Source organism: Bradysia coprophila (assembly GCF_014529535.1).
Source record: "Bradysia coprophila strain Holo2 chromosome X unlocalized genomic scaffold, BU_Bcop_v1 contig_416, whole genome shotgun sequence".
NCBI classification, from domain to species: domain Eukaryota; kingdom Metazoa; phylum Arthropoda; class Insecta; order Diptera; family Sciaridae; genus Bradysia; species Bradysia coprophila.
Genome location: NW_023503334.1, coordinates 797,480 through 825,466, shown reverse-complemented (window position 1 = coordinate 825,466; position 27,987 = coordinate 797,480). Strand labels below are relative to the sequence as shown.

At 34.7% G+C, this 27,987-nt stretch overlaps 1 protein-coding gene across 1 annotated transcript; it reads left to right on the top strand.

The window, feature by feature from the left end:
• The first annotated feature begins 233 nt into the window (after window positions 1-233).
• On the top strand, window positions 234-27,925 carry LOC119069953. Its single transcript, XM_037174182.1, has 10 exons — window positions 234-646; window positions 13,648-13,792; window positions 20,824-21,282; window positions 21,345-21,545; window positions 21,612-22,472; window positions 22,534-23,239; window positions 23,300-23,515; window positions 24,182-24,933; window positions 24,995-25,171; window positions 25,229-27,925. The coding sequence occupies exons 2-10, from the start codon at window positions 13,699-13,701 to the stop codon at window positions 26,458-26,460; spliced, it is 4,698 nt and encodes a 1,565-aa protein (XP_037030077.1). The 5' UTR covers window positions 234-646; window positions 13,648-13,698; the 3' UTR covers window positions 26,461-27,925.
• Window positions 27,926-27,987: the final 62 nt, after the last annotated feature.

Sequence of the window (27,987 nt, the reverse complement as noted above, 5' to 3'; positions counted from 1 at the left end):
TAAATTGAACAATACTTATATTGCTCACCGAGAGAGAGACTTATCACCGCAATTGCACCGTGCTGTTTTCATCAATGACGCCATCATCATCATAGGTATATATATTGACATGATCACTGCAGCGATCTCACGAGAGATTTGTATTAATGAAAAGAGAATAAAAACCACATTGAACACGGAGCTTTTTTTAGTTCCACATTTTATTTTTGTGTAAAAGTTGAATTAACTCAAGCAAGTTAAGTCAGTCGTGTTTTCGATATTGCTCGAGTAAAACGTTTGATGGAAATATAATTAAAAGAAAAAACGAAATAACCATACACACGATCACAATTTTGTATTATTCGTAACATAAGTTGTGTACAAGAAAATTAAAGTGATATAAACAGTGTTCCGGTCGGTGAAATCGTGTTCACTCCAGTATAAGAAATTTAATTTAAAAAAATTATTTCAAAGAAAATTTTATTAAATTTATCGATTAATTTTCATTGTTGATTGGAAAATTTTTGTGACCTTCTAAGTGATTGAACCAAAAACAAAATCATTTGGATTACTTTCTTCGTTCATCGTCAATTGGCTTTTAATTAAATTAAGCAAAGCACCGGATTAAATTGGAAAGAAATACGGAGAAAAAATCTACCAAAATTAGGTAAACGAACTTTCTTGTTCATAGTAATTCACCGTGATTCATAACGTTCAATGTGAATTCGAAATTTTAACGGTCTTTTTTTTCGTTTATTTTATTTTTATTTTTTGTTCCGGAGCCGGATGTTTTATTGACCTTAACTTGCTCTCATATGAAAAGAAAGCAAATTGGTATGACTTTATTTTGATTTTAGATTTATGTGTGCATCGCGAACACAAGTTGCGATAATATGTTCGCTCGTGTGTGGATATACGTACATAATATTTATATGTAAATTGAATAACCTGAATTTAAGGATTTTTTTTATTTAAGAAATAATTTGTATTTGTAGGTCAATATGTGTTAGAAATTAACTTTTTCGGTTGTGTATTGATGCTATAAATTGTAGGCCAAACCATTTACCTATTATGTGCTGTACAATTGGAAATTTTTATTGTTTATGATTCAACAACTGGTAATATGGTACCGATGCAAATTTAGTTTTGACAATCATGCTATATTAATTACATGGCGTTTGTAACACAATTGTGTTAACTAATAACGTGAGGCGGATGAGGAGGATATACACAATTAAAATGAACGTATTGAGCAATTGACCTTACGAACTGTTGTTTGAACGGAATTCTTATAGTCTGCACAGAGGAAGGTTGGCATTAGATTTGTACTGATAGTTTTACCTTTTCCAATTAAATCGCTTTGATTTTGTATTGTTTAAAGCGAACGTTGGGCAAAGCAATTAAAATTTTTAGTTTCGTATTAAGCATTAGGTAAAAAAAAATAATCCTGACTAAGCCCCTACAGAAATGTTAAATTGTCTTCAGCTTTATAATTTAGAGATATTCTTTGACTATTGACATTATTGTTGTCTAAAATATTCAAAAATTGAAGGTGTCTTCAGCAAAGCCTTAATGTAAAAGTTTTGGTCAAACTGTACATCAGTCTTAATCAGATTAATCATATTAATCAACTGATTGTTATGCAGTGCATGCTGTAAAGCAAGAGTCGTCCAAAGAAATTTTTTGATTAGTTCTCAGTATATAAAGAAGTTACATATCTTGGCAATAACAATGGATGCTCGGGAACAGAAGTAGTCGATTTTTTCTAACAAAAATAGACTCATCCAAAAAATTCTAGTATATTAATCTCATCAAAAAGGTACTAAAAATGTCTTTTCATCTTCGAGTGTCTCCGTATTTTTAAGATCGCCAATTACTGTTCTGTTCTTCTAGAAGAAGTTTTTTTTTATTCGGGCAGTTCTAACAATTCAGAATTAATAAATGGGGTTCAAAGGGGTTGATGGTCAAGTTTTCGTGTGTCATTAAGTTTCGCTAAGATTGTTTCGATGCCCCTAAGCCCTAATAAATAATATAAGGACCATGCAAATGTAACCCAACAGAACAACAAAGTTGTTTAGTGTTCCTTGGGATAGAATAATATTATTCAACGAAATTCTTAAAAACACAAACTGAAGTGAATGATAAGTAAACCATTTTGGATACAATTTGAGAAAAACGGAAAATTCTTTTTGACTATACGGTGACTATAGTCGAAATATGTGAATCAGAGCATCTCACCTCACTATCAGTCAGAAGTTCTAACGATCAAACCGCACCATCGACAAAAATATTCTTCTTTTTTCGACTGGAGTCCCTCGGTTTGCTACCGTTGATTATGTAGTACAGTACTACAGTAGTACGAACTTCATTCGAATGGAATAGACAAAACTGAATAAAATTGGTGAGTCTAAAAACCTGAACAACTCGACTGCGCAGTTTTAATATTAACGACCGGCCGTGAATGGATGAAACGACAACGTAAAATTAATAAATTTGTTTTAATTCAGTGATCCAACCACATAGCTAAAATACCAACCACAACGCTGTAGATTTTATTCAAAATTTATGAAACTTGTCTAATACTTAAATCCAACATTCCTTGAACACAATGGCAAAACATTTGCAAAAGTCGTAATGAATTTAACGTTCTTTTGAGAATCGATAGTAAACAAAGGTACGATTCTTCGATTCTAGTTGCCGCATTCAAGCACCTAAATTTTAAACTCAGTTAATGGGAAATTGATAGTAATATATTTTCGACAATTCAAAATGCACAGAAAAATACTTGGATCCTAGAATACCTGACATCTGACAAATAGAACTCGTCGATCAATTGGCAAAACAAAAAACTAAAGTCTCGTTGCTTCAGTAGTCTTGATTAATTTGTATACACCTATCATCGCCTACAACGTCTGACGGGAATTGTAATAATTTCCAGACTTCATCCATTGCAACTCTCCTTGAAATGGAAAATACAAAGATTGTCTCTTCATTCTTCCTATCAATATTTGCTTCCAATTTGTTCCCTTATTTTATCTTTTACCTCAAAATTAAATTGATGTTCCAAGCAATATATTACTCCATTGGCGACATCATTTTTGATGATCTAAATATAGACATAAACAAAATCTTCACAACAACACCTAATTTATATGTTAAAAAAATCATAAAAATCACACAAATTCTACTTCAATTCAAGTATTTTGTTTTGGTGTAATTTGAGTAAAAAACGAATGATTTCATCGTTTTTATTTTGATTGTGTGTAAGAAAAAAAAAATCGTCGAGAGATTCTTGTGTGTTAAAAAAGAAAAAGAAAAAAAGAAGCAACAAACGCGAATGTAATTATAAGAAAACGCAAAATACCTTTGATTTCATTGGCGGTGTAGATCGCTGTTTTAGGTACCATATACCTTTCCCAACAACATATTAATCCAAATATTTATTGGACTGGAATGACCCGTGAATTTATTGATGTCGTATTGAAAGTTTATGAAATAAAAATAAAATGATTTAACAACAATAGATTCAAGGTCAATTGCTCGTATCCGGATATTAAACGAGAAAAAAGCTTACATTTTATTCGCCGAAAAATATTTTAATCAAATTAAAGATAATTTATTGTCGGATTTTGGCTTTTTCAAAAACAAAAAAAAGTTTCCGAAATTCCGAAATTGTTTAAACAAATATTTTTGATAATTTTATTTAATATCTTGTTCGCTTTTAGTACACTTTGTAAACGGTGAATCGTATCGCGGTCTCCTCATGAAATCTGTTTGGTAAGAGTTATAGTAGATTTCACGTTCTTGTCGGGACTAGTCAAAATAACACTTTAAAAAATGACATCAGGTTAATGCATGATTTGAGTGGCATGTTTCGAGCCAAATCTTTTACTTCATTATTTTCTTTGCGTCGCTTTATTGTCTTTGTCGTTTAGAGTCTAACAATTAGTTTATACCCTTTTAGAGACACATTGATGATCGTTTTTGGATTTTCCCTTAACATATTTCGATAGGAGGTAATAGCTTACACATCGCTTTCTACTGAAACTGGGCTCAATAAAACACAACGAATAAAAAAAAAACTGTTGCGAAAAAGAAGTTCTTGCAAAAAGTTGCAGAGTTCATGGCAACATATTTTACTTGAACTTTCCTCCTCCAAGTTGTAGCCGAAGTCAATAAACGGTTGCAAAAGCTTTCCAAGTCTACTGGAAAACATGAAAAGCACAGTCCCCGTCGAGAACTTCTCGACGCAAGTAAAATAGTATTTTACATGACTAGGGTTAAAAAGTGGAGCTTTCGTGTGAATTTTGTTGATCCGAGGCGAAGCCGAGGTCAATAAACACACGAAAACGAGACTTTTCACTTTTATCCCGAGTTATGTAATGGATTTTACATGCTGAGAGCGTCGAAAGACGTGCTTCAAACATGAAAAGTACGGTTTTCGACGCATGTATCATATAAAATGTTTTTACATAAGACAATCTCATTTACTTATTTTGAATGAAGTGCTACAAAAATGTCTTTTCTTAACGGTCAGCTTCAATCTACTTGATCAAACAGAGGTATCATCAATTTGACTGGTAACTGGTAACTGGTTTTTCGTAACTTCGAAGGCAAATGACACTCTAATGACACCTAACTGATCATATATCTACAATAATATCTAGAACTAAAAAATTAGATTTTATACCATTTAATACTGGTCCAAGGAGAATATCACTGCTCCGTTTTCAATGGTTATATAATTTGTGTGAGGAGAATTTCTTATACCAACAATTCCTTATGTACTTCTCATACCGAACAATCGTCACCATTCTCTTCCCGAATCTTGTAAAATACAGAGTTTTTCATTCATAAAATATTTAAGAAATTTTCATTTTCTCAATTTTCGGTTGTCATTGTTGGTGTTGTTACTCTCTTCTCTCGTCGTGCTAATTAGAATAATTAATTCATTTTACGTGTTACGGCATGTTTCATTTTCATTTACATTGCCTAATCACGTAAAGCATTGTACTTACGAGGTTCCAAGTTGTTTTTTGACAAGTGGGGAATACATTCCTCCCCTTCGTGTCGGGCTGTAACACCCCACTTATCAAATACACAACTTGGAACCTCGGAAGTAATATACTATTATTTATTTGTTTTTACATGAAATGGAATTTAAACTGCTTGTTGATGTTGACACATATAAATTCACCATCGATAAACAATATGTTTTGTGTTCGCACATTGTCGCAAAATTTCGATGATTAAATTTTCTGTTAAAATCATAATTATGAAAATCAGATGTGAATATTTTGCAATTATGACCACATTGTGTGTCTGTGTGAAATGCGGATAATTTATTTGATCAAGTTGATTAATGCAATGACAACAGATGGCATAATTTTAAAATGAAATAAAAAATAAATTAAGTTTCTGTAACAGTTAAGAAAAAAAGGAATTTACGAATCAACATCATAGAGTCAGTCATCAGTTGTCCTCATTTAGCATTACGCACGGAAAACACTATGAATGTACAGAGGCGTGTTGGGATTGTTATTAAATACTGACGCCTATTTTTTTCAAAAAATTAAGAAAAAACATCGCAAAAATACAATAGCACCAACCAACCACCAACTTCCGTCATCTACTTTTTACAAATGATCTTTAGGTATGTATTCTCTAAATGGGTAAACAAAGCTCACTGGAGGTTTGGTACAGGGACTCTGTCCCGCCCATTCATACGAAACTGACTATTGGTCTTGGTTCGGTTCAATGTGGCAAAGATTGATGCTCACTTTTCACCGCATTGTATGATGTCAGGTGAATAATTAATGCTTTGCCAGTTTCATCATTCGATTGCATACAGACATTGTTCAGAAAACGACATTTATGAACAATAGCTCTAATCAATCGCCTGTACAGATTGAACAATGCTACCATTATAACGGTAAACAGTCTCTATTGATTTCAAATTGAGCACTCACCAAACCACTCTTATTTCATCTCCGTGCACACGACGTACGACAAACTGATGGAAAGTGTAGATGCCTCTATCTCGTAATTATTACAATCAATTTTACGAAAGATTTTGCATTTCACAATCAAAAATGTTTGAGTTTTATGCAAATTAAAAAGATTTCTTCGGCTTTGGCATTATTTTATAAGTTGACTGGTTGAGTATGTTCGATTATAACATTCGATGATGGAATTTAGTTTATGATTTGCAATCATAACACGTAAGAATTTCAAGTGAATATGACGTACGCATGCAAAATGCCATTGTCCACATATTGCAGTATTATGGTAGGGACACGGAAAAAAGCGAAAACTGTAGTCCATCGTCAATCGAATCATTGCTTATGAATACGACAACTCTATTGAACGACAATATTCGATTGTTCCCAAAAGGAAGTTAAGGTATAGGTAATTTAAATACGACCTCAATTCGTGCAACTGCGATAACACTTTTTCATCTTCAATACCAGATAATCGACCGCCTTGCGCGAACAAAACTTTCCCAATAACCAAATAAAATTTAAGTGTCACATCGCATGTGTTAGATGAAGGTGATACAACCTATGTTTTCGTGAATTCATTCATTGTAGCAGTATACAGAATGAACTACACCTTAAGAGAGTACCTCATCAGATTCATATGGATGCAACAAAAAAATATATTCGAAAAGTTTGGCATACATACATGACGTCATTCTAAACAATTAGGCCATCCCCTCGAAAAATGATCTGATTGAATAACATTTTCGGATAAAAAAACATTGGAAGAGTTTGTTATGACGTCATATTCGTTCCTTGTACATACGTATGTTATACCAGAAGTGTATAATGAACAGAATTTCGTGGAAAAAAGAGTATTTGCGTTACAATCAGAGCAGAAAATGTAGACGAAATTTGGGAGAGAGTTTTTCGTGAATATCCGCCAAATTGTTTTCACATATGGTGGCCGTTTGCATGACTAACAGTTTCTGATTATAACATTTTTTATGGTAGTGGCACACTCAAATGGTCATTAATTGTTCGTCAAAATCAATCACGCATTTTTCTTCATCATTTTCGTGCTGGTTTTATTTTTTCGTATGTTTCAGTCAGCGGATGACGTCACCGTTATCACGTACACTGGAAGCCTCATTTTTTTTTTTGATCGAAAGCTTTCGTTTGACACTTTTCTATTATTATTTTTTTGTCATCATTCACAATGACTCTGAAATGTTAAACGTTAATCAGCAAGCTGGAAATGTTTTCAACATTTTCTATTTAATTAACAACGTTTTCTGTAAACACGTTTTTTTCGAAAAGCTTCCGTCATATAAAACTCTTTCCGGATATATACGTTTTGCAGAAACTCAACAAATTAAAAAAAGAAAAGAAAATCAAACTCTTCACATATGGTAACTCTCAATCAAAAATGCATTTGAAATGATCATCCACACTCTTACACGGGTGTATAACACTTTAGTATGAACAATGTTGGTTGTAAATGAAACAGGCAATTTTCGGTCATTGCCAACGTCCTTTAAATTTGAAATTATCGAAAAATGAAAAAACGAGTTGTTCAGTTTGAACATTCTGGTAAAAAAAATATCAAATATGTGCTAATCGGCTGGCAACAATAAAATATGTTCTAAGTTTTTGTGACCGGGTATGTTAATAATAATTGAGCATCATACGTATGTATACAGTAAACTTTGTAGGCATATATGTTTGCTGTCTATTTTTTTCATTCTGTAGGTATATTATTTGTTGTGAGTCGTTGTTTTTTTTAAGCGAAAGGTGAAAAAACTTGAAGAGGAGTTTCCAAAGAAAACTTTTACTTTTTTCTATGCATAAAAATGGTATGTTTGAGCGGTACATATTATACGAATTTGTGTGCGTCGTGTGTGTGTGGTTAGATTTGAAATAATACACAAAGTAAGTTCATCATAACAAAATATATGTTCATTTAAGCCGTCAAAAACTACACGTACTTGAATACGGGAAATTCCAGTTTGAATTTCGATACAATTTTGTTTTTTTGTTCAACCATTACCAACAATCTTTTGGTATATAAGACGTGTTGGTTGGTTGGTTTTTTTTAAACTTCATTCACATCATTAATTACAGAAGTTTTGTGTTTCGTTTACTGATTTATTTCTTTTATTTACATTACATGGTATATATGCTATGCAGTTAGCCGTACAGAGTGACCAGAGATGTTGCATGTGAAATTAGAATAAATATTATTTTTTGGAAATAAATTAAGCGAACGATTCAGTGTAATTTTTCCTTTTTATTTCTTTTGAATAAGACTTTAGGCGTCAGTTGGTCAGAACATTTCAAGAAGGATGTAAATTAAGTTCGTGCATTTCAATATTTTTCTTTTCTGTTTTTTTTTTTGCTGTTCGAGTGGCTAAATTGTTTTCAATAAACCTTTACGGCTATAATAAGTATGACCATTATTTTCTTTCGCAGAGAATGCAATATCATTAATTGCAAGGTCTGAACTGTTGAAATAATTATGTTTTCGGTCAATATTTGACTGGAAAAGGTTCAATAACTTTTGGTAAATTCTCCTATCGAATATTCTAATTGGTCGGCACTTACAAGTAGCCGACTAATTTAATAAAATAGCGGTATAGTATTCGCAGGCACCATTAGACCTAGAATTTCTATTTGTACAAAGGTCGAAATGTTCGGCGAATGTAAGAATGATAAAAAGAGTGAAAATTCTAACAGTAGCAACAAATGTTGAACCAAATTCGAGAAACGTATCTGATTAAATGCGTTTTATCGGGAAAAATGTTTAACCGAATAGCTTTCGCTTTCAACAACACGTTATTATTTATTCATTTTATTAAAATTTAAAAATGGTTGCGCATAGATATTAACCTGTTTGATGGTGTTACCGATAGGACAGACTATCTACAGTTAAAAATCAAGGCTGTTTTAAATGTAGCAGTAAGTAGTTTTTAAATATAACTGAAACCGCACGCCATTATTTAATAACAACGCAAAAAAAACATTCCAAATGGCAAACTTTTTCAAAATAATAAATGAGCCATCCAGGTTGTAAGTGGATATATAATTTAACTTGTATTATTACACTTGCTTTTTTGTGTTGCATTTAGTGTTTATGACGAATTAATAATTATTTTGTTTTTGCAATCACTATGTGGCCGCAAAAACTAGAATCCAGCACACACCAAAATGTTTTAAAAGTAGTATTTAAATGACTTCGTAAATAATTTGATCGAAATTTGATTGTAATCATTGCAGTAACAATTTTTTGAAAACTATTACCAATAAAAAAGCTTTGTTACAAATGACAATCTTATCACCAAAGGAACTATCGAGTCTGCTAATACTTTTTTTGAGAGCAAAGTATTTCCCATTTTCTGGTTTATAATTTCCATTGGCATTACTAGCTGGCTTTCCTTCAGCTGGTCTCTATCTACGAGAACAACTCTCGATAAACACAAATCAAACGAACGTTACAATGTTGCCTAGAGGAGGCGTAAAGAGCTGCTAGTTATGAGTCTAGGGAAGTTATTTTAGGACTGTGCGTTGTAACTCTACAACAAAATCTGTTAACATCGCCTTCTACAAGCATTTTGCTACTGAAAACCACATTGCTTATTTTTGTTGTAGTTTGTCGAAGGGAACCTGTTGAGTCTTCTAAATATTCCGAAGAAAAATATTGGTTTACATTGAAGTTTCAAACTGGTTTGGGTTTTTTCGCTTCCAGGAAATTCTGTTCAATATTGTCGAAATTCCATTATTCATCCGACCCGTTATAAAGGAAGCAAGTATTTACTGACAAATATATTGAGGACTTTTTTAAAACGATATTTTAGGGGTAAGAATCATAAAATAGGAAGAACATTTTAATAAAACAAAGTATAATTTTCATTATGTTTGTCTCGACTTAAAGTAGTGTATGTTTAGATTGAACCTGACTAAATCTGAGTCCAAAGTTTTTGTTGGAGATCTCAAAATTTTCGTTGAAAATCAACAGGTTGACCTGAACCTGATCTTATTCTGAAAAAAACATGATTCGAATCAGGTCAGGCTCACGTTGAATCTGAAATCTTATATCCCGCATCAGGTTACAATATAACTATATCAGTATGAAATTTCCTCCTCAAAACAGAAGTTTAGTATCAAAATCTATGTAAAGTCAACTGTCGTCCTGTATTTAGACCTCTCAAGTTACACTTCAAAAATTCTGTAATCCAATTGAACAATGATCCTTCCAAGACAGACAAGAAACCTTATCAAAATTGTCTTACGTGAACCATGCAGGCAGATGATCCAAACGGTTTTGTGTGTATGAAATAATCCTTTTTTTTCTCCAATTTATATTCAAGTATAACAGCGTTGTTTTATCATACAATTTTTTGTTCGAATAGTATGTGGGATTGACACACCTATTACAATAATGACGAATAAAAATTAAATTTTGTTACTTTTCGTCTTGAAATAATGGAAAAATTAAAGACACAATTTCATTATAATGTGGATCATCCACCTACTCATTCTCTGTATGCATTACATTTAATTTTTTTTTTCGATTGCACAGAATAATCATATTTTATGCTACAAATAAATTACGATGCTCTTTTCTTGAGGTAAAATTTTTGTTGATAAAACCTTTACAGTTATAACCAAGTGCATAACTTAAATGTTCAAAAGGATAACATTCTTTCTGTATACAGAAAGATAAAGTCAACAAAGACATCAAACGAAATTGTTTATTCCAACTGATTTCGTAAAGCGGATCTTTACATAAAATTTCATTCGCCTCGAATACAATTTCAGATGATCTGACCTGAGTGTACATAAGTTCCTGTTGTCGAATGACGATACTCTTGTACACAATGCGTCATCTCATTTCTCAATACAATTTTTTTTTCTCGGTCGACGACAGTTTCTTTCTTGAATAAACGAAATAAAAGAGCCAAACGAAACGTCATATGTTTTATCATTCCAATAAAATGAAATGGTAATTCTCTAGAGTTTTACACTTTTATGAGACCTACTTTCGTTCAGTTTGAGGCATGTAGATGTACGCTTATTGAGGTACATTGTAAGGTATACATATATTGTATACACATTAATGATGTGTCACACATCAATTTCATATTTTTGTTCTTCTTTTGTTCGTAACAACAATCTGTAAATTCATCAAAAAGTGCTGAATTTGAGATGTTACTTTGTGATCTCGCCTCATCCTCATCAGTTTAGAGGCATTACCATTTAAGTAATGAAAAAAAAAGTATTTTGAACGAATCGCGTGGGAATAATGATGAGCAGTGCTTGTTCATAATTACTGCTTTAGCGATCTCGGTTGATGCACGAAAATGATTTGCTCATCAATTCAAATCAAATGTGAAAAGCTTTTAATACTCAAATTAATCATTGGTGTCTCGTTAATTGCACAAGCAAAACTTACAATTAAAATAGAGTGTCGGCACCAGTCTCCGGACATGTACCAGTAGTCGGACACCGATTGTTCTTTCATCCATAAAAAAGTTTATCAATGAAAGAATCATATATCGCCGCCACCCTATGTAAGGTGTGATCATAAATTTAGACTAAAAAAAACAAAATTAAGATTCCTGCCTTATTGTATGTCTTGATAGGTCGTCATATAGTCGCAAAAATGCTGTAGTATGTGATACCGAAAGCTATAGCTATATATAGATTCCGAATCAGGGAACCTTCTTATGCTAAAAACGATAAACACATGTCAAAAAGTTGGTCTTGAAATGATTGTTATGCGTAATCTCTAGGATAAGGCAAACGAATCGCGAATGTAGTCATTAAATCTATTATTTCTTTTGTTAACAGTAATTCTGTGTTGTCGCATGTTAAATATTTTGCTTCACATGTCTTAATTATTTGTTTTGCTATATAAGAGAACACTTCCTTTTTTAATAACAGGAAAGGAGCAGGACGAGATCATTAAATATTACAATTTCAACCCATCAATATTTTGAAACTCGAAATTTGAAACTTACTAACGTGACGTTTTATCAAGTTGCTTTAAACATTCGTTCAATATTTTAAAAGATTTCCTAACTAGTCTTCGTCGCATATTTCTCACTTCCTAAACGAGGAAAAACTGTTTTATTGCCTATCCACCCGGAATATTGTTGTTACACGTACATTTCCCACCCGCGGAAAGCGGTCGTTACATATGGGAACTTTTTCATTAATCACAAGTGAAGGAATAGTCATATGAAAATTCATTACATATCAGGAGATTTTCATTACATACCAGAGGACTTTCATTACTTATCAGTAAAAATGTATCACATGAAATATTCTTTAACACTGAAATCGAAACAATACTCGCGATGTTATTTTAGTTTTGATATCACAAACTTTGTCACTTGAATTAAGTGCACACAAATCTAAGCAAATTCATTAAAAACTTTCGAAAAAAAAACACAAAAATAAGTGACGGCCATTTTGTCTATAGCCATAATTTCAATTTTTTTAACTTCGACGAACACCTATGGCCAAACAATTTTAATTTTTGCATTTTTCACTTATTTTCAAAAACAATCAACACTTTTGTCTTTATTATCATGTATTCACTTCACTTCATAGCAAAATTTATTGAAACACCACCAAAATCGACAAATATTACGCAAAATATGAATCTAGCACTTCACAAAAACAAAACAGTCGAAGTAGTTTGTCAACATGTCACCAAAACAGTAGTGTTGCCAGTGATGCTTTCGGGATTAATATAATGAAGAAGTGTGAGCCGATTTCATGAGCAGACTAGATTCGTTTATAAACGTTTCAATGCAACAACAGATATTTTTGTTGATTTTGTTGTATCGGTAGTTTTTATGTTTAGTATTAGTCTGGCAATGAATGAAATAGCGCGACATAAATGTTGGGAAATTGTGCATTAAAATTAATTTAGAATAATCTTTTGATATTCAAGAGTCTGCCAGTTGTCTACTGGAACAATGTTCCAGGAACACTTTTGGTTTTGAACTCTCAGGTCCTTGGGTGGGAAAATGTACTCGTAACAACAATATTCCGGGTGGATAGGCAATAAAGCAGCATACATTGGATGCTGCTTGGTAGTTCATTACACTCGGAATCAATTTGGTGAACTCGCGAACTCACTCGTGTGGTTTTAAGCAACTCGCTTTGGAAACGGTTATTTTGACTCGTGTAGTTGCATACCTCGCCTTCGGCTCGGATATGCAAACTCTACACTTGTCAAAATAACCGTTTCCAAAGCTTGTTGCTTATAACCACACTTGTGAGTTCGGCTCGTATCACAAAATCGATCCCTCATGTATTGAACTACCTCCGCAGCATCCAATGTAATCTACTATTTTTAACTTATGCTGAAAGGCTTTTCATTGAATTTGATTCCAGAACTCGCCACTAGCTCGTGCTGAAACCTCTCAATCGCTAAAACAGCCTTTAAGCATGCGTTAGAAAAATAACTATTTAAAATGAAATTTTAAAACTAAAACATACAACTAATGGAGATGCTATTAGATTGGAAATCGAAAACACTGAGTGTTTTGCATATATAATACAAACTGTCTAGGTACAGACATATTAAGTCGATATTATCAAAACGGATCATCTCTTACCAAATCTGAAACCATCCTCATTCCGTCAATAATTTTTTTTTTTACTTATTTCATTACAGATCTTACAACCACTACTCCCTGCTCACTTATGTATTTTATTAACGAAAACTATGGCCCATTATGATCAGAATTGGATTATGGGAAAATTATTGTTTTTTGTCGTCTGTTGTGTATTTGTTAACAATGCATCTGGAAATAGCAACGGTAAGTTTTGTTCTTTTTTTTTTTTTTTTTTTTAATTTAAAACCATGAGTGCATGTGAATCCATTTTAGTTGTATAAAATGCATTGCAGAAATAAAAAATAAAAAGACAGAAAAGAATTGTACAGTTCATTCTATAGCGGTGTCGTCAGTTTTTGATGACGGAATTTCAAAACTAAAAAAAATATTTTTTTTAAAAAAATCACCTACGACTATGTTTGCCGCAATTAACACGGTCACTTATACACTGGAAACACCGTTAATTGCTTCAAACACTCTCAGCATATATAAATACCAAAAACTCTTTGAGATATATAAAGGTACATGACGTATATACACACGGACGGACTTGGCTTAAGTAAAAGATATGCCAATTGTCGTTGACCTTCTACATACACACAATAAATGAAAGTGTTTTCTCGAAACAAAGAATCGACGAAGAGTTTTTGAATAAGCAGGCAGCAACACATTATTACAATGTAAATAAATCAACCAACATTATATTTACATTTTTTAATGCATCGAATATGATTAGTTCGTCTTATAAAAATGGAATTCATAAAAAAACCAAAGTTTCGATAAAGAGAAAACGGATCTCTTGTTTGTTCGGTTTATTATTCGAATATATACAATTTTTCACATCATTTCATTTTTCGTACTAAAAGCATACAATATATGAATAAGCAACCAACGTTAGGCATTTATAGTTTTGCTGATGCGACACTTAAATGTCACCATAACCATTCGAATAGTTTGAACATATTTTCAATATCAAGCTTTTGCGTCTATTTGAAATTGCACAAAAACCGAAGTGGAGCACAGTCTCGGCAGAGAAAAGTGAAACTCGACATATTTTTTAATTTGGAAGTTGTTGTGGTTTGTAATTGATTCCACAAAAAGGTTCGTTTAACAAATGAAAATCTAGATTTTTATTTTATGCATTTCAATTAAAATAAAATAAAACCATGCCCTACCTCTTGATTGGGTCGGGTCCCTTGACTGACTAAATTTTTCAATACTTAGTGTTTTCTCATCATTTTAAAATAAGCTGTTGTTTTTAAGATCACAAAATTATAGTCAGATGAAAAGCGATGCAAGAATGTTCTATTTGCTACATCATTAATTGCACATCATTTATTTTCACTGGCCGTTTAGAAAATTAAAATTTCTCAAGTTAACATGTTATCAACGAAGTTAAAACCAACCGGAGCTAAAATTTCGTTTTAACAAGGAAAAAATGTTGTTCCAATTAGTTTAATCTCATTACTCCAATATTACCCATCTACAAACTTAACCTTATGAAGAGAGAGAGAGAGAGAGAGAGTGATGCTGTCAATTAAAACAAAAAATTTGAAAATCGGGTAAAAATTACTTAAGTTATCGCGGTAACAAGCAAAATCGTTTGAATAGAATTCCTCCCATCTCATTACTCCAACATTGCCCAACTACGAACTCAACCTCAAGAATTTCAATCTTCGTCGATTAAAACACAAAAATTGAAAATTGGATAAGAATTACGGAAGTTATCGCGGAAAAATTCTGTTGAGAATTACTCCCATCTCATTACTCTAATATAGTCCATCTACGAACTTAACCTCATGAATATCAGTCTCCGTCGATTAAAACCAAAGTTTTGAAAATCGGTTAAGAATTACTCGAGTTGTCGCGGTAACAAGTGTACGGACGTTTTATATATTTAATGTTTTTTGCCAATGTAAAACATTTTCAAAATAGCATAGTGAACTTTCTCCGTAACGTACATTTAAGTTTTTTTTTCTGTCATAAGACCCTGACTTTCAGTCAAGGCAATAAAATAAAAAAATCTAGATTTTCATTTGTTAAACAAATTTTCTGTTAAATCATTTACAAACCACAACTCCCAAAACAGAAAACATGTGGAGTTTCACTTTTCAATCTGCATTTCTGATTTTTTCTGACTTTATATTCTTCAAAAATTTTCTTCATTTTTTTTTTCAGTTTTTCACGAACTGTCTTGACTTTACGGTAAAACCATACAAAAAAACAAGGTTGGACTTAAAAACTAAGAAAACTCTACAAAATTAGAAAAAATAAAAGAAATCACAAATCGTTGTTACCCCCCTGATAGAATAAAATTTGCACACACAAAATTTTTTAATGAAAACCCATTCTTTTCAAACACGATAATTGAATGGCAAAATCTCCGTTACTATGTCAGTCGGTCAGTTTTTTTTTTAAATTTATTTCTCGTTCATATAAAATGATACAGAAAACATGGTTAAATGCATAAAACATAGAGACCATGCTTAAGAAAATTGTATATATATTGAAGCTTCACATTCGCTCTTTTAAAGTACACATGAAGTATATGAACAAACAAAAAAAGTACGATCACTCTACATCTATATTATTATGTGTGCACAGAGGCGGATTAGATTTGATTTGCTTTTAAAAACATGTAATCGAATGCAAATTTCCAGTTAAATATTCCAGTTAGTTTGAGGATAATTTGGCATAATCTTTTGTTATCGCAAACATATAATTTTCCCCCTTCATTTTGCTTCGTGTTTTATCATCAAAGACCATTGTTTCATCGTACGAAATAAAGCTTCCGATTTTTGCAAAGCGTCCTCAGTCCTGCCATTGGGCATTGGATATATAATTCAACTCTGTTTGCATCATGATGTGTATCATTATACCGCTGAGATATGAAAATTTAACCATTTAAACGAATGGAAATAATGCTATAAGAAATCGTATATTTAGCTTGTCTTTATGCTTTTCGTATTTTTTTTTTCGTATGAATAATGGAAAAGCAGGCAGAGATAAGCAGAGTCAGCTTTGATCGTAAAAATGGTTTAGTTGAAATTCGATATTGGCAATAAAATCTCGATTATTTACAACAAATGAATGCATCGATTAAATTGCAACATTAATGTTTAATGCATGCCACAAAATGTGAAATTCAAATCGGAAAAGTTTCACTAATCAAAGTGCATTAAAAATTGAAAATTATTTTATTGCTAGTCCAGCAACATCAGTCGACCAGTTGCTTTTTTTCCAATTAACCATGAATATTCCAGCTGGTAAAATCAAATATCGATACAGCACACCAAAAAATTAATGTATTTGACCAACCGCCCACAAACCGAAAATATATTCATTATGGAAGTGCATTTAAATGTACGTTTTAATGGAACATGTGGCCTCCTGGTTACCGTGGTCTGGTGGTCCTCTTGCTGGTTTTTTTTTTGTGTATTGGTCACATGTTGATTGCTTTAGTGTTGGTGTACAATTTCGATTGAAAATTATTTAGTTCTTTAACATGTGCGTGCATTGCCCTTATTCGGCTTCACATCCTTGTTTTGATGATGATGATGATACAGCTGTTATATACTTATTTTCGAATGCATTTTTTTTTTGTTTGGTTGTAAATTTGAACGTCTACCATGGTCGGTAAAGATTGTCTATTGCGTGAGTATCCTTTCCAATTTTTGTTGTTGTTACTGTTGATTACATATATGTTGCAAATTATGCCAGCAGATGTGACACAATATCTATTGAAAACTTAGCTCTGTCGTCTTATAGTTGGAAAAAATTCGTACTGATGCGGACGACCTCTCTACAATACATAAAGTTTCTTTAAAAAAAAAAACCGTCTTTAACAAAAAGGAATTGCTTCAGCGAACGAGTTCATCAATCATTATTTATTTATTTATTCTTTTCGGTTGTTCTTTGTGTTCTCTCATGTTTGTTCATGTTTCTTTTTTATTGTAGTTTCATCACTTTATTGCCAGTTAGCTGCTGATATAAATAAAATCTTTTCCACAAAAAGCAGGAAGAATAAAGCTTGAATAACGGACAGAAATGTAGGGTGTGCTTGCGTGACTTGTTGTGAAACAGTTGTTTATGACAAGCGAGTAAAAGGAAGAAAAAATTGAAAAGCGGACCGTCGTCGATTTTTTGCAAGTCAATTAAATCGATTGAAAACTGCGCCGCGTCCAAATTGAAAAGGCTGCTAGACTATAGGCATATGAATTTGTGCTAAGACAATTTCGGTATGTCTTCAAAATAAAGAGAAAGGCTAAATACAGAATTTGTAACGGATTCCATCTCATAGTTGCAGCGTGTAGCTTTTACAAGGATTACTAGTTTATGGTATGGAACCGAATAATTTTCACAACACCTTCATTATTCATTTTTATATTGCTTAGTTCAATATTTTCTAGCCTCCGCCTCCGGGATCAATTTATAATGCTTCACTCTTTGAACCAATAAAAACCTCTAGAGAATGCATAAAGATTAATTAAATTTTTACATGAATAAATCACCATTTTTAAAAGCGACTTTGAACCTTAGCAAAGCAGGAGATTGCCATCATTAATAGCATTCATTTTCTGTATCTAGATAAGTATTTAACCTCACAATTATTACTCAACACACTTGCTTGAGTTATCATGACGAATTCCGGTACACTAAACCACTTAGTATTGCAAAAACAAAAACAAAAATGGTTACCTTCTCCATTTTAATTTGGTTTTTGTGATTCATGTCTGTCTTCTGATTGATTAGGGTAACTATCTTACCCATGTGTTATGCCTATTCAGTAAAAAAAAGATCCGTTTGAAGCGGATTCCGGATATCATAGTATTTGAAAGAAGACGAAGAATTATAACATTGAGTTACTGAGTAATGGTAAACTGTAAAGTAGAGCCACGCAACTAAAATCTACGAGTCATATGAATTATGCCCAGGAATGTAGTTTCTTTGCTACGACTGTGAATGATACAATCTAGGATTTCGTTCAACTTGCTACTGATGTAGATAAGGCCATAATTAATATTTCTATGATGAAAGATTATTGTGAAACGTCTCTCTGTATACCAGGGCCTATTTTAAGGTGTTTAGAATTACCAAAATTACTAAAAATTAAAAAAAAAAATGTTGCTAATTTTATGTAATTTTTGGTAACTCTATCGAGAAACGGGTTTTCAAAAAAAAACTGTGTTTGTCCGCAATCAACATTAATAAATAATATAGCAATACAGCAATATGCATTATCAACTTAGATCCACTATCCATCCATCTATTGAAAATACTTACAATATACTGTAGGGTGTAGCGGTTTTTACAAAATGTCTTATTTCTTTTGAGGCTCAGCCAGAAATCCAGTCAGCTGGTCCAGCTGATCATTTTATGGAAGAAGAAAAAATTTCAAACTTTAATTTTGTGCTGCCGCCAGATCGATCTTTGAAAATTTCGTCGGTTTCAGTCCACGTCACATAGATCGATTTTTTACGGAAACGCTTAAAATTGAAGGTTTCGTATTGTCAGAACCTGGGAACACGTTCTAAGCTAAAAAATTATTGATTTGAGGTAATCCCACTTTCGTCACCAAAATCACAACTTTTTGTCAGATAAATATCAAATTTAGATATCCCAAATCAAATCAGATGTTTTGTTTGACTCACCGCGGTCCATTTAGCATATTTAACGTTTAATTTACATTTTTGCACATTTTCATCAAGTTTTGTAGCGAGTTTAAAGTCTCAAAATCACCATCGGGGAACTTTGACAATCAGTCACGAACTCAAAAAATATTTTTTAGACTCGATCTTTGTTGTAAAATAATCTGTGAAGTCTGGAGATAAGATTACCATATAGAGCCAACTTTTTATGTACACTGAGCCCACCGTAAAAAATCGATCTATGTGACGTGGACTGAAACCGACAAAATTTTCAAAGATCGATCTGGCGGCAGCACAAAATTAAAGTTTGATTTTTTTTTCCCATAAAATGATCAGCTGGATCAGCTGAGTGGATTTCTGGCTGAGCCTCAAAAGAAATAAGACATTTTGTAAAAACCGCTACACCCTAATACTGATCCAAAAAAAAAATGAGTTTGCTTGTCAGCAGCCCTCATGCCCTATTATATATCAACATAGATCTACTATCCATCCATTTATCGCAAATATTTGTATTAACAAAAAAAAATGGAGAGCCACGTTAAATTCGTGAAAATAGGCCCTGCTGTGCACACAAAGAATTTTGGCAAAGAAAATTTACTTTAATTCGACGAATCATTTCTGCAACGTACATATTTTGTGTTTAACAACTTGTTCAACATCTGCGTCGATATGATGAATGTTACATGTTCAAAAATGAAAGTCTTTTCGGATAACTGTTCAATATACTGAAATTGATATGTTTCAAAAAAGTGAACAAATAAATTCATAAAATTTACGTAACACTGAGGATATAAAGTTGAAAAGTCGAGCTTTTGTGTGGAAGCGAAAATGTGAAATTTCATTTCATTTTATCCCGAAGTATGAAAAGGATCTTACAAGGCTTCGAAAATAACGCTATTATTGCGAAAAGTGGTGTTTTAGACGCATTTAGCATGTAAATGACTATTTCATAGGTATGCCTATCGCAACCGCTATCTAATAAGTATCTCTCATCACAATTTGTGAGCAAATATTTATAATTATAATTTGAACGCGGCAGTTATTGCATAAAAATTACGTTTTTCATCTACCTTTTAATTGTATGTATCGCCAAACATTCATAATAACCATCCATCACACACCAAACTAAACAGCGTAAAAACTTAATAGCTCATACTTATTTAACCACAAACACCACTGAGCACAAAATATTATTTTAGCCTTCGAATTTGGATTAGATCGTTCGTTTATCATTGACATTAAAAAGTAAAAAAAAAATATTATATTTTTGTCACCGTTCTTGTTATTCGCAAAAATGAGATGGATTACATACATTTAAACATTGATATAAAGTTCTTGGCGAAACGGTCGACGCCACGCTACTACTTCTTTTGTAACTGTTATCGCTAATGGGGACATTAAGTTGTTCACATTACGTTTGTTACGTACAATAAAATCACAAAACCATAACTCAAGTCAATGTAACCAAATTTAGCTCAAGTGCTGTCGGTCTTTCGACTTTTCCAGGTCATTAGCATAGATGAGAGTGAGAAGGAATGAAAAACCTTTAACGCAAATGTTTCATCAATTTTCCCTTTTTAATTTCAGACTCATTAACAGCATGTCAACACTTGCGACAAGCTGAGTCGCGACGAGCTAAGTCATTGGATGACTTCGGTTCCAGCGCCAAGGTTACCGTGCTGAAGTGCACGCCTCAAGGTGAATTTGAAAAGATACAATGTTCGAACGAAATCAATGGCACTGAGTGTTGGTGTGTGGATGAATACGGTGTTGAGATCACTGGCACGAGAAAGACCAACGAAAGTGACGTGAAATGTGATATTGATCTGTCGTGTCCGGCACATTCGTGTCGGATGTATTGTCCTGGTGGTTTTGCCAGAAGTCCCCGAAGTGGTTGTCCCATCTGCCAGTGTAGAGATCCATGTGAAGGAGTTGTTTGTCCTGGCGGCCTACAATGCCAACCACAGGAAGTTAACTGTAAAACGGACCCATGTCCACCAGTTCCTACTTGCAAGAAAGCTAGATCATTAAGTGATTTATGTCCCGGTAAGAATTCATTTAACAAAAAAATATTTCGCGTGATTTTAACGAAGCTTCAATCTAACCAGCTGGACAACCATTAACCATAACTGATACCATACGACCATTCCTTTGCGGAAATGATCCAGGAAAGCCAACATGTCCACCTTTATACAAGTGTTTAGTGCAAGCTAATAACGATTATGGTGTATGTTGTCCTTCGTCCATTGGATTCAAAAAGCCAGGCGAATGTCCTAAGCCCGATGATGTACAGTCATCACCATCAACAGGTAGGCAATAGATTTGTGAAATATGTTTTCAAATGGCTTTCTAAGAAAAACAATCTGTTTCTGAAGGACGTCTATGCGGAGTGCCTTGCTCACATGACCTGGAATGTCCTCAAATGGAGAAATGTTGTCAGAGTACTGGCTGCGGCACAAATTGCAGACAGCCATTCAATGTGACCACTTGTCATCAAGCTAGAATGTTAACAGAGATACTATCAGTAAACGAGCGAGAAGGTCGTGGCTACATTCCCGAGTGTGAGGGACCATCTGGAATGTTTTCAGAAAAACAGTGTTCGCGAAATGGACTGGTTTGTTGGTGTGTTGATCCACAAACGGGAAACAAAGTAAAAGGGTCCATGGGTGCTGCTACAATGGTGCATTGCGAAGGCATTAGTAACATGATCGTTCGATCACAAGGTCGAAGTGCTGACATGACAACCAACTGTGACCAGAATATTTGCGCTTCAGTGTGCGAGTACGGTTTTAAGCCAGACCATAACGGCTGTCCGAGCTGTGAATGTTCAGAGCCTTGTGAAGGCTTTTTATGTCCAATGGGAACTCATTGTGAGGTTGCTAAAGATCCTGAGTGTCGTTCGGGATCGGCGTTATGTGCATCATTGCCAGTCTGCAAGCCAAACTTTGCCTACACAAACCCATGTGAAATTGGTGTTCCATTGACGGATAATTCGACTGGAGAAGTGATGTATTGTCGTCAAGAAACGAATGACCCGGAAGGCAGACAGTATATGTCACGATCTTTCTTTGACGATGAAGACGTTTCTGGCCGTTCCATGACAAACTTAATTGTTTGTCCGAACGAATTTCAGTGCGTCAAACTACATAAAGAAGCTGATAATGTGTGCTGTCCACGAATACCATCTGCTCCAGAAGAGACACCTGACTACCAAGATTTGGAGCGACCTCAGTCCAGTATGTTTCCTAAAATCTTATCGCCTTTGAACAAAAGCTAATTGTTGAAAAATCTTTTCAGTGTGCGAATATTTACGTGACTTCTCTGATCGCATGGAAGGCACTGAAGCTGGCATGACTTTAGCTTTACCATCTCCTACATGCAAAGCTGATGGAACCTATGAACCAATGATGTGCCAAACCAAAACCATTAAAGTATCGCCGTTAGAACGTCGACGCATTTTGGAGGAGAAAAATGTGAGACAGATGAGAATGCTCCTGCAGAACAGAGAAAAACGATCTGCTTCAACGGAATGTCCGTTACTAAAGTGTGTTCCATGTGAAAATGGCTTTGAAGTGGATGACAACGGCTGCCAAACTTGCAAATGCAAAGCTCCTGCACAAGAGAATCTACGTTTGTTTAAAGTAGAGGAAAGTTCTGACGAAAATCGTGGCTTGGATCTTAAAAGCTTAATCAAATACCTTCGACAAAATATGTTGGCTCGATCGGACAACAGCGAAGCGAATTACATTTCCGAAATTTTGAGCCGAAAATTACTTCATCAAGTAGTTCAAGAACGCAGCGCTAAAGTTATCGATGTGAGAAGTAGCGGAGGATCTCAGAGCCTCGATCGAGGTAACACGAAATCTGACTCCAGAGAGAAGAAACCATTTACGAACCAAGGACTAGTCGAAGTGGAAGTCGACGAATGCTGGTGTGTTGATGGATTCGGGACAGAAATTCCACGATCTCGTGGTCATAACGTTACGATGAACTCATGCCAAGAGTAAGTTGTGTATACTCGTTGAATGTTTGGTTTGTACTAATTGAAAAATATCGATTTCAGTTTGCGCAACTCCCTGGAATGTTTAGACCTGACTTGCAGAATGGGATGTGAGTATGGTTTCGTTCTCGATCCGGAGACACGGTGTCCGTCATGTGAATGCCGAGATCCGTGCGATAGCGTCACCTGTGCGGATGGTGAAGAATGTCGATCGGTCGAAGTTACATGCATTGAAGAATATTGTCCACCCGTTCCAGCTTGCTTGATGGGCAGTGCCAGGTACATCATTTATGACAAATTTTTTGTAGAATGTCGATTTTGAGCTCATAGATTTTAGAGGAGGAAAATGTTAGCTTTATAGAAAGTGGGCGATGCCATGACATAGTGTTGAAGATGTGTCTAGTAGCAGTGATGCACTGTCATCCAGAGTTTTTTTTTAAAATATCTTCAAAATTTTGTTCAAGATGCACAGTGTCAGTGTATGTTCCTTTATTGAAGTGGTCAACACTGATGTATGTGTATGGTGGCAGGACATTTTTTAAGCCGCTCTCTTTTACCTTCTTCTTCACTGCCTCGCGCTTTCTCGACGCCTCTTGACAAAAAAGAAATAATCTCAAATTATTCGAAAACTGACATGGAATTGATCGTATAAGACCGATCAAGTTGTGAATGTCACCATCATTTTTACGTAGCTCAAATTTTCACTGTCTTCAAATCCCTGATCTGTAACACTATCGGGTTCTTCCAATTCAGAGTCCACACACTGCAACGACTCTTTGTGGGAAGATTGCTCATTGTAGTGTCGTCATCGCTTTCGCTCAACACCAAATCAATAGTTTACCTATGAACTCAATGTCCAGTTATAAGTTCACTTACAACGTTTATCAGCGATCAGTAGTATTGTGGTAAATTGTATTTCAAAAACGATTGTCTTTTAACTTCCAGTGCATCGAACGAGGACCCATCGAGCGCGGATCTGAGGAAAGGGCAGTGCCCATTCCTAGTTCCTCCTGGCACAGAAGGATCAACAATCGATTCTTGTGAGTATGAATGCCGCTCCGATTCTCACTGTGAAGGCACTAAACGATGCTGCTCGAACGGCTGCGGAACGCAATGTGTTGAGCCACAACTGAAAACTGCCTGCCAGCACTTGAAGACTATACAATTACATCAAGCCTCGGAATTGGGAGTACCAGCACGGCAGAAATACATTGCTCAGTGTGATGAGAAAGACGGTAGTTGGAAACCGGTTCAATGTGGCCCGGAGGATGTTTGTTGGTGCGTCGACCAATCCGGGAATGAGTTGAGTGGTACGCGAACACACGGAGAGCAACCAAATTGCAGCATAGCACCGAAAACTCAGTGCCCAACATTGCAATGCAGTGAATTCTGTCAATTTGGTTATGTGGTTGATAAGAAGGGCTGTCGTACGTGCGAATGTCGCATGCCATGTAACGATATATCCTGCCCGGCTGATGAGGAGTGTAAAATGATGAAAGTTCAGTGCATTGACGAGCCATGTCTAATGCCAATTTGTGTTCCTAGTCGTGAGTCGGTTTGTTCGGAAGGATTCCCGTACAAACTGAACGATAGGCCAGTCAGTTGTGGTCCACAAAGCGATGCCGAAATTTGTCCATCGACTCACACCTGTCAGCTGGACATTGAATCGCGAAAGGGTGTATGCTGCTCTAAGTCAAGTAAGACCATTTTGCTTCGGTTCAATGGTCGTGTGACTTTAACGTTTGGTAATTTTTTCAGGGGATGTTTGCTTCGAATCGGTTGAGTCGAACTGTTCGGCGGAAAATGTGACCGATACGTATTCGAGATGGCGTTTCAGTCCCAAGCTGAATAAGTGCATTCCAGTTGCAGTCAACAAGTTATGCCAAAGCAAAAACTTATTCCACAGCGAGCAAGCTTGTTCGTCTGTCTGTCCAGGTACTTTGTAACTTGCTGCAACACTGAAATTTGAACTCAAATTATTTTACCTTTCAGTTTTATCGCAGTGTGAACGTTTGCGGCTACGGAATTCGTTGGCAGCAAAGAGGTCTGGTCAACAACACCTGTCATTCCAACCTCGATGTGATCCTGACACGGGACTATGGAGCCCCATTCAATGCTTAGGAAAAGCAACTAAACCAAGCGATGTGAATGGAATAAATCGGGCGTTCAGCATAGACACGCCGGAAGATCCAACAAATACAATTGGTGTTTGTTGGTGTGCGGACAAAAAGGGAGCCCCTGTCAAGGGAACATTAACGCGAGGAACCGAACCAATGTGCAATCATCGTCAAGCCAGACGACGTACAGTCGATGCCGATGCCATTCAAGATCCAGTAATGGAAGAACTAATCCGTCAAATGACTATAATGGTTGACGAGGACAATTTCATCGAAACTGACCTTACGGTTCAATCGTCGACAATCGATAGACTATCAACGACAACCGAACAAATACTCGAAATAGCAAATTCAATCTACGAAGAAACGAAACAAAGCTCTCAGGCTTTAGTCCCCACAAATACGCGATGCAATGCACTGAAAGAGACGGCCTCATTTACAGTAAAATGTGATGAGTTCGGTTCATTTCAACCCACCCAATGCAATAACGCAACTTGTTGGTGTGTCGATCAGGCTGGCAATCAAATCTCGGAAACGACTTTTAGCATTGGATCGTCTAAGTGCATCTTTACGCCCATTGACGTTGTGGCCGTTGAACTACATCTGTCAAATCTGCAGAACAAAGTCTTCCGCAACGTTTACGACATCCTAAAAGTTGAACTGAAGCACTTGCTGGGCAATATGCCCGACAATCTACGCGTGCACGAGAATGTCGATGGTAACATTCATCTGCGATTCGATTTGACCGACGACAATAAAATTGAAACGGCGTTCGCCTTGGAAGAAATGGTCAAACAGAATAATTTGATTCTGGTCCATGGTGAAATGAGACCCGACATTACCATGTCTCGCTTCGTTTACAAAATATCCAATTTGCCCATACCGCAAAAGGCTTCGCTGATACCGGAGAGCACGTTCCAAACAATCGTCTTCATACTGGCAACAACGTCCGCATTTTTGGTCAGCATCTTTGTGGTGTTCATCATGCTGAAACGGGGCAAAAATAAGATGAAAACGTACAACACCAACAAGTCGATCGGAATTAACGACAAATTCTTGGATTACAGTTCGCCGATATTTGTGCTCAGTGCTAATGAAGAGAAATAAGATACCGACAGTTCTAGATAGACGATTGACTGGTATGTGTAACGGAGTGTGCTAAATTGTAGAATCAGCAGTTTCTGGTCTCGCCTTTACAAACTGCACAAAATTGATGTTGAAATGCAGATGTAGATGTACTTAGGAATTCGATGAGTTAAAGGGAAAAATTGAAATTGGAAAATGGTTGAAATTCTTTGTGTAGGAGTCACTTGTGTATACTTTACATGTCACGAAACGATTTGCCGGCTCCCTTTTTGTATATTTTTTTAAATAAACGGCTGAAGTCCAATTTAGTCCAGACGCAGGTACATCATACTGACCTTCAAATCCGTATCATACTGACCTTCAAATCCGTTGAATAATTTTTATATTAAGAGAAAACTAAATGGTCATAAGCTTGTGTGTGCGCAGAAGCGATCGTTGAGGTACAATTTTAAAATTTATTTTCTGCACGAGAAGTATTAGTATCAAGCTGCTTCCACATTCTTATAAAAACATTCGCTAAATGGCTTAGTGTTTGACACAAAATCTATTACTTCAATCGTTTGAACATGCGTTTTACAGTATTATTCAACCATTTATGATAGGCCGTCTCAATAGGTGAATTGGGAAAACTCACAGAAACGAAAGCAAAGTGGCTGTTATCAGTTTCTCAGGTTAAAAATAAATCAACCATAAGACGCTTCGTTTGTCTTTAACTTATGGAATTCTGTTAACGTTTCCGCTTTAATATTGATTTGTTTATAGGTTCTACTGGTTTGAAACACTCCTGTTGTACGACAGTTCGTTTTATTGTAAATTGAATTACGTGTAAATAATATTCAGATAAGAAATGTGAAATGGACATGCGACGAGCCTTATCTCTCTCCTTACATTCTATATCATCATTCCAATTTTATTCTATTTTCCGAAATAGTTTTCAATTTTTTAATTTAATTAAAATAATATTCGTTGTCAGCATGAATGAAGACGAGTAGCAGTTAATGATGCTGATGACAGTTTTTTTTATTGCTCGGTGCAACGCACAGTGCTATGCTTGGTAGAATATTGATTTAATTGTAAATAGAAAATATTTTAGTTTTTCTTTCGTCAATTACAAAGAAGACCCGTTGCATGTTCATTCTTCCGGAAAATAGAAACAGACTAATTTGGAAAAGCTAAAATTCGGTCAACGTTAGTTTAAGCTTTAAGTCGAGGGGTTTTTTTTATTTTACTTTTCGGATTTGTTTCACAGAAAATTTTGGGTTTTAACGAAAATCGGACTACTTTTTTGCATTTTGAGAATAATTCTTATCTGCCTTCTTTCGGGGTTTTATTTTTTCGTGTGTATTCTCTTTCTAAAAGTCTAATGACATAATTTATTATTATTTTTCGTTTTTAAAAATTGATTATTTATTTGTATGCACTATTTTTTAAGCCAAACTATGTGAAAATGTTGTGAAAATAAAGTGTGATATGTGAATATTGAAAAATTGGCAGTTCAGCATTTTTTTTGTGCAAGCCTGCGGTTGTGTCCTGTCCAGATAATACAAA

Bases quoted from the DNA above. Each gene is read 5' to 3' on its own strand.
- LOC119069953 (XM_037174182.1), top strand. From the start codon at position 13,699: ATGGCCCATTATGATCAGAATTGGATTATGGGAAAATTATTGTTTTTT. The intron at 21,283-21,344 runs GTAAGAATTCAT...CAATCTAACCAG, and splicing joins ATTAAGTGATTTATGTCCCG to CTGGACAACCATTAACCATA. The intron at 21,546-21,611 runs GTAGGCAATAGA...CTGTTTCTGAAG, and splicing joins ACAGTCATCACCATCAACAG to GACGTCTATGCGGAGTGCCT.